Here is an 11,215-nt window from a genome sequence, read left to right on the forward strand (position 1 = left end):
TTTTCATATGCAATTTCTAAATTTTAATAGTCTAGATTCCTTAACTGTACTTTGCACCCACTGTTTTAGACTAGCACATATTTAGTACACACAGAAAGCTAGAATTCTCTGGCAAAAAAACTCACTGAAAGCAGAGATTTTGTTTCAGCTTCCCCCAATTCCCAGTCCCTCAGGTGGGACCAGTATCAGACATTGTGCCCCATATTGGTTATGGCATCTACAAGCTACATATTATGAAATTCTCTGAAAATACATATGGATAAAGGATAGCTCCCCCCTCCTGTTCTGCTTAATTTGATTAGGAGGTTTGCAATCTGTATGGATTCAATAAGGCTAAACGGAACCACGTTCATGACTGCACAATCACATTGTGTTGACATTGGTCACAACTGGGTCACTGTCTCTCACAATGAACATCGCCTTGCCCAGAAAATAATCTCAGCGAGCCTGCCTGCTTCTATCAGGGAGGCTGCTATTTACTGTAATCCACCATTCAGCTTTAAAGCGTCATGCCGGGACTGCCATCCCTCAGGCTCATGCCTAAAACACAAGAGGGGTGAGATCTCCACAGTTTAAATACCAAACCAACCTTTTGCAACTTCTAAGCAGCTGGATATGTAGTCTGTCTAATTCAACTTCCCCTATCCTGCCCTTTGCACTGCCCAGCAACTTCAGGTGGCCTTGGCTGTCCATGGGGAATATTTCATATGGACTCGAAGAGCCAAGGATGCGGCTGATAATGACAACAACTTTCTCCTGAAGATACAAATCCATGCATACCTGCAGCCTGCAGGTTGGAACTGATCTTTGCACAGCTTGAACACCCCACCCACTTCCAGCCTGCAACTCTTGATCTGACTGGCTTATGCTTGCAGTCTTAATTGAGCTCCCAGATGTAGAGCAGGGATCGGATACTCTTACAGAAAAGAAGGGTGCTAGCCATTTTACATGCCGGACTATTACTCCCAAATCTCTGAAGCGACTGACATACAGAAGCAGCACAGTTTGTGCAGCGCTAGTTCACAGATCCAAGCTTCTCAACAGCTCCCTTAACATGTGAGGCGTCAGAAGAATATAACTTGCGGATCAGGAAATTGTGAATCTAGATTTACTGGATGACTTTGGCTCGTGGGAGAAGGCGATTCCCATGGAAGCAGGCTGAGAAGCATCCAAAGGTGATGCAGATCTTGGAATAAGGTATCTGGAGGAAATGCAGGCTAGCAGATAAAAAGCTGCATTAGGCATCAGGTCACGTGAGTTCCCAGTGGGATGCTTTCCCTTTCAGCACCAGTGTCACATTCTACAATGGAGACTCCCCCCGCAAATGTAAAAGTGGTATCGTCCTGCAATGCAGGAGGGTGGAGGGGTGTCTCTATGTTTCTTGAAGTTCAGAGATGACTTGGATGTACCGAATTAATTGCATGGTTCCTGGGAAACTAGCTGCGGTCACTTCCTCGGAAATTGGAAGTGTCGCTAGCTTCCTCAGCTGTGAGAATACAGCATTGCGCTGTGTGTCCCTATCTACTCAGCTGTGGCCATTTGACGGGAAAGCAGAAGAACATAATGGAAGACAATGATGCTAATCTGCTTATACACAGGAAGCTTCTTTGTGAGCGTATACCCTAAGTTTACTAGGCACTAGTACTAAGCAAGTAGTACTCTGATCCTATAGATCTACAAAGCTGAAACAGGACAGCAGAACTGTAGCCTTGGCATGTCCAAGCCAAGTTGAAAAGCAAGCCCCACTCCCGGCTAGAACGCCCAAACTGCAATTTCCCAGGAAAGCCTTCCCTACTTTTGCTCTGGTGCTTAACGCGCCGTGCCATGCTGACCACAATGCTTTGGGGATGCCATGCATATTACCATCCCAGTTCTGCCCCTTCCTCTTCAACCCATTGCCATGCATCATGCTTGTGCATAAACCGCCATGCCATTGCGCATTGCAGGTGAAGGTGTCGCAACCCTGTGCTTTGGGCCTAGGCGAGCTCAAGGCACAGTGCCCCCGTCGTGATCTTCCGCTCGCAAAGATGGCGGCAGCATCCTCAAAATTTATCAGCCTCATGACACGAGTGACAAAATTATTAATGGCACCTTTTGCCACTCGTGTCAATGAGCAACTATATAAATTATACAAATAGTCATTATATAATCATTATTATATAAATTATAAAATCATTATGATTAGTGTTATCTAGAACTGTGCACACATGGCATCTTGAAGTTTTCTACCCTACGTGTGAGGAGAAAAATGGTGAGGATCATTTCATCAAATTTCTCCTGGGAGGAAGGAGAAATCTGGAGGCTTCTCTGGGATGGGGCCCATCATTAGTGCAGTTTATTTATCCCCCCCCCCCGAAAATCCTCTCTCTTTTTGCTACTGCAAGTGATAGCACCACTGTTGGCCACACAGCCTCCAGTTTACACCTGCCCCTTTCTCAGGACCTCGTGTTCTTCTCAGGTGGTAGCAGGGCAGGCAGAGAGGAAAATAATGCCCACCACCACCAATTATAATAATGAAGATTATGGGGAGGGATGATACAAAGTGGTATTTTTCAGGAGGGTGTGGGAAAAAGAAAATCTCACACATTTTCTAAATTTAATGTTACCTTCTGAGTTTAATGTTACCCACATGCCAGTTTCTTATTATTCCTGTTGGCCATTTTATCTACTACATGTTAGTACCAGTTCACCGTGAAGCCTGAATTAAAAGTTAATGGCAAATTGGTAAGAGTTCACTTTGCCTAGTTTCCTACTGTTCGTCCCAAAGCAGTGGCTTTGATACACCTAACATGGATTCCAATAAACGCATAGGCCTCTTTCCCTCCATGGCTGTTGAATTCCCCCACACTGAACAAGGCAGCCCCTCCTGCCGTGGAGCTATTGTGTTTTTTTTCAGTGACTCTCTTTGTTCTCCTTTCTTCAGACAGGAGAATCCCCTCCCAATTTACTTCCTCCACAACTACGCATCATTTCATCAGCGTTGCTGCCGTTTCAGGTTTTCCAGGAAAACAAGCTGCTTCCACGTTTTGTAATAATTTTTATCATCACCTTTTATAAAACAATTTGACCAAAAGTAATGTGATATAGCCAAGGGCATAACACCCCCACCTCTCTCATTTCCATATTATTTTTCATTGAAGTCTTACTATAGCCTAACATTTTGGAAGCTTTTTTTTGTTCGAGGCAGGCAACTTGCCTTAAGAGATCTATCAAGCTGACTGATGAGCCTCTGTTCTTCATACCAACCAATTACATTTTTGAAGCCGAAATTAATAGCACTTTCATATACTGCAAGCAAAGCCTCCAACAGGCTATTAATAAATTAGTGATGTTATAAAGGCCAAGCAATATAAGCTGCCAAATTATTTGATGCATTCATACTAAAGGCATATTATTTGACAGTCGTGAGCCACCTTTGAAAAACTAGCAAATTGTTGCACTTCATCAGTCGCCGCAACTTGCTTTTCTGAAAAAATCTGCTACGTTGCTGGTGTTCCTGGACAATGCAAACAGACAGGAAAAGATCAGATAAAGGAGGCGCGTGTGTGCTTTTATTCCCCACTATCAGAAATTATACAACTTTTGCAAGAGTCAGAGAGGTTTTACATAGGAATGTGACAAGACCGTTCCAGGCCCTTGGAGAATGATGGATCTTGTATTGCCTATCAAACTTCCCCTCTTCTCAGATAACTCATCATTTACGCACACACACAAGTACTAAATTTGTAAACAGTTGGCAAGATGAGAGAGACAGTTGGGTTATAAAGCTGGGAAGAAATTCAAGTTCACTATTATTCACATCGCCCGGGTAATTCTGTAGAGGGTACTTGACCCATATGAAAGCACCTTCCTTTCCTCCTCCTGAATTTAATTATTCACTGTTACTTAGCAATGTTTCTTTTCTATAAAGGTCTAATGTGGGCTTCAGTGAAGTGCAGCAAGAGCAATGGGGTGGAGTATAACTTTAAGGCGGGAAATAAAAGAGGGTTGTTTTGATGGAGGGAAATATTCAAGCGGAATGCAGATTCTACGTTCAGTAATTTTCTTCCTGGGTACTGCAGTTCTGTCTATCCTATTGTAAAGTAGAAGGAAGAGGCATAAGGAACCCCATAGAGATTTCTCTTTATAGCATTTTGATCTTTCATTAAACATTTGTGCACAGCCTTTACTTCTTAAAAAAATATATATATATATCCAGGCATTTCACACATGTCAGTATCAACGCAGGCACTCCCGTCACCAAATCTTGTAAATACTCTATTCATCTCAATTAATACGCAAACTCCGCTAGAGTAGCTGGAATACGGGTGGAGGGTGAGATTTCAGCTGATCCAAGAGGTCTCACTCATTTGAACAATCATTTCCTGAGTTTGGATACATGAAGCATGAAGTACTTGTGCAATTATGAGGTGGAGAAACAAAAACAAAAACCCTTAAGAAACAAGACCAAATTTCTTTCCCCCCTCTTTTATTTATTTATTTATTTATTTTTAAATACATACTGGAAGGTAAAACAGCCCAAGTACTCAAATAAGTGATTAATTTCCTTCATTGCACATTTTCACCTGGACCCCATTTACCTTTTTTATTGTTGCTGCCAGAATACTTCATTTTATTGCTCTTTCCAGCCTTTCCCCATTCATTTTATTATTATTATTATTTGCTAGAAAGAGGCAGCTCTACTACTGATGCAATGCTCCGCCACTGCGCAGATATGGAATTGTGAATTCCACAATTTCCCCCTCATTCTAAACGTTAAGTTCAGGCATTGCAAATTGCTACCTAACAGATCACTAGAAATCAAAGGTGAAAGCCGGGGTGGGAGAGAGGGAAGGGAAAACCCAAAATAAGATGGGTATTAAGTTTTAATCAATTTAATTTTAATCTCCAAATCCCAATCCTTGCTCACAAGCTGTCGGGGTCGTGGACGTGTAAGGTAAGGTAAGGTAAGGTGCACACCCTGAAGCCTGACACCCAGCCTATTGTGAGGGGAGACATTTGTCCCCGAATCTAGCTGAAGATGGAGTACACACATTTATTACCTTGATGTAACAGGGATAATGCACAATGGCAATCCGCATGGACTCAGTAGCCTTTTCCTTAATTTCATTAATTTTCACAGAAATTTCATTGCACCACAATCTCTTTTTTACACACACACACACACACACACACACACACACACACACCCTCTCTACTTGGCTGCACATATCTGGCTCTCTTGCTGCCAACCCTTTGTGCTTGCTCTGCCAGCGTTAACCTTGCCTCTCCTTCCAGATAGTAGCATTTAACTTTGTATGTTTACTTCTCTCCCTCCAAATGCCTCAGATTTAGTCTAACCCCCGGGAGCCCACATGCAAACAATGAGTCAGCTTAATTGCTGCTGGGGAACAAGCAAACAAGGAAAAAATTCAACCCCCTAACTAATGTGTGTGTGTGTGTGTGTGTGTGTGTGTGTGTGTTTTACTACTAAGTGGTGTCTGAAAGTTTTTTTTTTTTGTTGGTGGTGTTTTTGGCATACATGCTTATATACACCTTTGCCATCTCCAAGGGCTTCGTGTCCCTAAACAAGCTATTTTTAGAAACCCTTACATGGCTGATACCCAGTTTTGTACAGTACATACTCCACAATTTCTCAGCATGCTTATCAAAATCTACTGCATTTAAAAACTCATCACCCCCAAAACTCTCCCAAAATCTGAGCTTTAAATCTAAACAACGGCAAATTCTTCCAAAGTGCTGGACCCGTTTTCCAGTGTCAACTCAGACCACAGATTGACAGTGCAATAAATTGCTGGAGAGAGAGAGAGAGAGAAATATAATTCTATAAATTTCGGCACTCATTTACTTTAGACGGATTATGAAAAAGGATAACATATTTCCCTATATCCAAGCTTCCCACCCCTCCTTCCAAACGATGGAGCAAATATATTGCATGCTTACAATCATGTGCCAATTGGCTGTCAGTAAGTGGTACCTTGTTTCTAAACATTATTCCGAGCAAGTTCTATTGAAATCCATAAGGTTTGCTTTCAGATTATGGTTTCAGACTTCAAGAGGCAAGCAGAAAAACTTTCACGTTATGCATCTGTGGAAAGGGCATTTGGTAATGATTGAATTTTAAAATCTTCTGAATGATACACTTTTATAAAGATAACAGAACAAGCACACAGCAAGAACATACTATAGCCCAAGCTAAGCACCTCTAATTTTAATTGATTAGAGCAGGAAAAGTTACATGTATCCTTCTGTATCCCACTGAAATCAGTGTGACTTAAAGGAACTTTGGCTGGATCGGGCCCCAAGAACAAAGCAATATTACTTCGACGTTTGCAAGTCATGCGACAGATTTACCTCAGAATCAGTCGCAGAAGTTGAGAAGCTGCTCAGGCAGATCTTTTAGTTCTAAATATATACTGATTTTTTAAAATTCTTCCATCCAATGTAGAATCAAGGTTTCTCTCCTCCTGAGAAAATTCACAATAGCAAAGTGCTTCTAAGAAGAAGCAGATACTTGGAGGTTGTAAATTACAAAACTAACTTTACACCTTTGCAGTGTTTGGGAATCCTAGAAAGTATATGGGGGAAAATGAGGAAACAGTATTATCAAATGAAGATCAGCCATTTTAGCTTCACACGGGTGGTTAAATAAACAGCACACCTTTGCAGCATTAAATGTCAATCCATCACACAGACATTTTCAGTAGAATTCTCAGTTTTCCAAATATAATCAATGCACATTTGTCAGCTGAACAGCGAGTGTATATGAGCCTTTTATTTTCTTTCGCTGTTCAAAGCAAAGCTGAAATGTATCAAGGTATCACCAAGCATCTAAATGATGAAGTGGATGTAAACATTTTTGCAGACATAGGTTGTTGCTTTTAGCACTCTAAAAGTAGAAGAGTATGCAGTAAAGTATGCTTTGGAACATCATTAAATGTGCATATCATTAGAAATATTTCACCATTTTCCAAGAGAAAATGGTATGTATGTGACATAAAAGCACTTTTCCCCACTATACCATGTTGATGCATTTTTTTCTTGAAAAGCAGCAACAAATATTCCTTCACGTTGTTTACAGAGATCTGCTCTTATCTGCCGTTTATACAATTATTGCTAAATGAACCACTTCTATACCCTACTTGGGATTGCTTAGCATCATATTGCTTCTACGGCAGACTAAACACCAATTTACAAAACTATTATCAAACTATCAAATTCAACAGGTGGAATATAAACTGGGTTTTAAAAAATGCATTTTTTTAAATAAACCCAGTTGGTTTTTTTAATGTAATTTTCAGTGTTGGGATACATCCATATCCACCTTGTTTTATAAACTGTGGGTCTTCAAGTAGAGATCTATTTGTCAAATGAACCCTTTGCTACCTTTTATCCGAAAAGGTAACACAAACTATAAAACGGTCCCAGAACACAGCTCTCTTAAATGATCGAATAATGCCCTAACATTGTTATTAAGACTTTGAACTCCTAATACCATACTCCTGTTAACTATCTTCAAAGTAGCCAACATGTGTCAAACTTGTTCTTTTCGTTAGTAATCCTTTGTTACTCAGTAACACTAAGAGAGATTAAGAGGAAAGTGTAAGAAATGAGGGAATCTTCATTACAGGTTTTTTCTTATTCAAATGTATTGGCTTAGAAATAGAGCGGCCTTGTGAAATTTGCACAGGAAGCTATCTTAACACAGAGATATTGGCTGAAATGAATTATTGATTCCGTTCAAGAGACAAATTTAGAATGTCACTAAGTTTAAAATTCCTAGAAAGCAGACAGTGCTTAACTGACATGCACTTTGTACAATAGATACCTTTTTACAATAGATACCTTACAGGTAGAATGTGAAATCTCAGGCAGAATGCTGGCGTACAAGTATGCAACACTGGAGATTTAACAACTGAAAGAAGTTTTATAGTTTTATAAATAATTTTTTCGACAATCCCCCCCCCCCCTTGATGCTTCAAATACTATTTCTGAAACTCAGGACACTTCCAGAAGTTCCTTGTGTAACCAAAGTTACAAATAAGATTTTTACTTAAAACCCAAAGAGGAGATTAAGAGGGCATACACAAAACTTTTCATTCACTGACCTTCCTACAGACACATCTGACAGTTTAATTTGTCCATGGCTGCCTGCTGTGGAAAGTTTTAACTGATAGAAGATATAGCATAGAAACAGCCGAATTAAATAAGAATGGATGTGTTCATTCTAAGCATCTCCCAAAACTTGTCTAACCACCATATACATACCGTGGCCTTGATGATACATGAGGCAACAATTAAAACACAAACTTGTGCCCTCTATATCTTAGGCCTCTGACAGACTGACTGCTTAATTCTCAGAGAGGGAAGAAACATTTCCATCCCAACTGCAAAAAGAGTCTTGAGGTGATTGAGTGAGCCGACATAAACTTATCTCAGACAACTCTAGACTAGGTGGATTTTGCTGCTCTGATAAGAGACTTTGCCCTGAACATCTTTGCAGCAGAACATACGTCCCTGAGTGAGATTCTGCCTTACTTTGCGCCTGTCACTTGACTTTCCACTATGATTTCACAATATCTTTAATGGTAACTGTGGAGACAGCATTAGCAATATGCCGGCACCGTCTCATCCTTCCTTTACGAGGAAACAGGACAGCTTTGGGAAAACCTTTAATCTCAGGCAGACTTTAGCTTTTTATGACATCCGGCAGCTTCTCTCCTTTCTTTTTTGGATTAGGATAATTATTCCTCTGCCATTTATAGAACGCTGGTTCCCTTAGAGAATCAGAGCAGCATCAGCACACTCCCTAACTTTCAAAAAACACAACAAACCTTGGCAAGAAAAGCCCATTCACAGCAAGGGCGAGACAACTGGTAGCTGCCAGGTGCAGCCCGTCCCCAGATTGGGGGCCTTTTTTTATTGCTCCCCCCGCCAACTGCACAAACCCTGCTTCTTCGCTTAAAAAAATACAACCCAGTGAGGTGAAACGTGATCAGATGAGATGCCATTATCCTCACACCTTTTTAAAAAGCAAACAAACGACCAGCTTGCAGCAAGACTACATACTTACCCTGTCACAATCAACTGGGACGGAGATTATAGTTATCATTTTATTTTATTTTTTAAAAAGGAGACAAATGAAAAACCTGCAATCTGGAAACCTTTCAGAGTCTCAGACTAGTCCAGTCCCCCCCTCCACTTTCACCCATTTTACGAATCATGTGATAATTTTTTTTACCTCTGACAGGGTCAAAGGAATCACCTGCTAGAGATGTTTTGAGTTGCGCTGCGGAATCTGACTGTGTTGATGCCAGCACATGGGAAGGAGGGAGAAAAAAGCTCTTTCTCTTCCCATCACTCTTGGCTTTAGCCCTCCGCAAATAATCCCCCACGTAAAATATATACTGTAATCCCCCCCTTTACAAGCACACTCCGCCTGCCAGACATTTACCTGCCTGTTTGGGTGGTGGTGCGGGGAGGATTTCGGAGGTAAACGCAGGTGGAGTGAAAAAACTGAGACAGCCCATCCCCGAAACCAGGCGCCCAGAAGATGCTCGGGGGATGCCACATCGGAACAAGAGTACCAAAAAGCCATCCCTTCGTCCCCGTCCCCGCAGTAAGTCGGCACAAGCAGGATGTCCCCCGCCCCGCCAACCTCTCCAAAATCAAACCAGGAACCAAACAGATGCAGAAGGCGAAGGCAAAAGGGAAATTTGGGGAAGGGGGGGGGGAGTGATAAAGAGGCAGCGCTTACCTTTCCTCTTCGACCGCCTCCTCCGCCTCCTCTTGGACTTGCATTTCAGTTGGCTCCCCGGCCCTCCCGGTGCTCGGCCGGTGCCCAGGACGGAGGTCATCGCCGGTAGTTGAGGCAACAAGGAGAAGCAGCAGCAGCGCGTTGGCTCCGCGCTCGCCTGGCTCGGGGACCGCGCAGCGAGAGCGAGAAAAGTCGGCTGCCTGCCTGCGACGCCCCCTCCCTGCTCCCGATCGCCCGTGGTGGTGCTGCTTCTGCCGCCGCCGCCGCCGCTTGCGAGGTCTACGAAGCCGGGTGGGACTTTTATGAACCAGCAAACCCAGAGCAGCTGCGCGCGGATCGTGCGCCTCTTTTTAATTTTTTTTTTGCTTTTGGCCAGCTGTGCTCAAGTGCCTGCGCTGCGACGCTTCCCAAGCCAGGGACGGAGAGCGCGCCGGGCGCAGGTAGAGTTTCCAAATAAATGAATTAAAGGCGACGACCGGGAGGCTCACCTGTGATTCCCTCCCTCTTCTTCCTCCTCAGCAGCTTTCCCTCACTCGCAGGGCGCCTTTGCTTTATCAGGGACAGGAAATGCACGGCGCCCACTTTTTTTCCCCTTTTTTTTTCTCTCTCTCTTCTTTCTTTCTGTTTCTTTCTCTCGTTCTTTTTCCCCCCTCTCCTTTTTTTTTTTTGCACCTCTCTCCTAGTTGTTTGGCCCCAGCAGCCACTTTGAAGGCGATCATGCAGGGAGCGCGTCTATTTGCTGCTGCAAAGTCTAATTAGATCCAATCACAACTGTCTCCTGGCTCTGACATCAGCAGCACCACCAGCAGAAGCGCGCACCCCCCCCCCTTCATCCCTAACACCAGCCCCCCCCCCCGGTCTCCATCCATCCATCCCTTGTCAGCTTGCACACTCAGCTCCCATTGGGGCTGATGGATGTGTCCGGGACCTGATAGGGAAAGAAGGCAGAACGGGCCCGGAGGGGAGTTGTTGTAAAGGGAATAAAAAGAAAACACAAAAGCCCCGCCGGCAGCCTGTCGGCCGGTGTACTACAACAAGCCGGCGGAAGAGTTTCTTATACAGTCCGATCCGACGCATCCTCCCCCGGAACGCACCGCTGCCCCTTTTGGGAAAGAAGTGCGTCCCGCGGAGTTGATGGTTTTTGTGCGCGTGCGCCTTACTCCCGAGTAATCGCGCAAAGAGATTTTCAGTCTGATGGTGCCGTTCTTCGCACGTCTTAAGTCCCACTGCGTTCTACGAAACTTACCCGGGTGCAAGAATGTAGCTATGAAAAGGACAGTACACACAAAAATGGCCAAAAATCCCCAGCAACATCCCTTTCTTTCAGTGCTTAGTTTACTGCAAACTCTTTTTTTTTTTTACTCCCCTCTTGCAATTTATTTATTTTTACGCATAAGTTCCACTGTGTTCAAAGGAATTCGGTAAAGTGCCTAAGCTGGTGGCTTTACAAACCGCAGT

General features: G+C 43.1%; 1 protein-coding gene across 9 annotated transcripts in view; it reads right to left on the bottom strand.

Moving 5' to 3' along the window:
- ADARB2 (adenosine deaminase RNA specific B2 (inactive)) overlaps window positions 1–10,441 on the bottom strand; it is a 387,063-nt gene extending 376,622 nt beyond the window's left edge. For 5 of the 9 annotated variants that reach the window (XM_079946714.1, XM_079946710.1, XM_079946707.1 and 2 more), the window contains exon 1: window positions 9,758–10,441. In XM_079946714.1, coding sequence (XP_079802840.1) covers window positions 9,758–9,857 — 100 coding nt within the window. In that variant the 5' untranslated portion in view covers window positions 9,858–10,441. Of the gene's footprint in view, window positions 1–9,073; window positions 9,094–9,241; window positions 9,369–9,454; window positions 9,676–9,757 lie in introns of those variants that run through there. The other 4 variants (XM_079946708.1, XM_079946712.1, XM_079946711.1 and 1 more) reach the window with 4 other exon arrangements.
- Window positions 10,442–11,215: the final 774 nt, after the last annotated feature.

This window comes from Podarcis cretensis, assembly GCF_951804945.1.
Source record: "Podarcis cretensis genome assembly, chromosome: 12".
In the NCBI taxonomy this organism is placed as follows: Eukaryota; Metazoa; Chordata; class Lepidosauria; order Squamata; family Lacertidae; genus Podarcis; species Podarcis cretensis.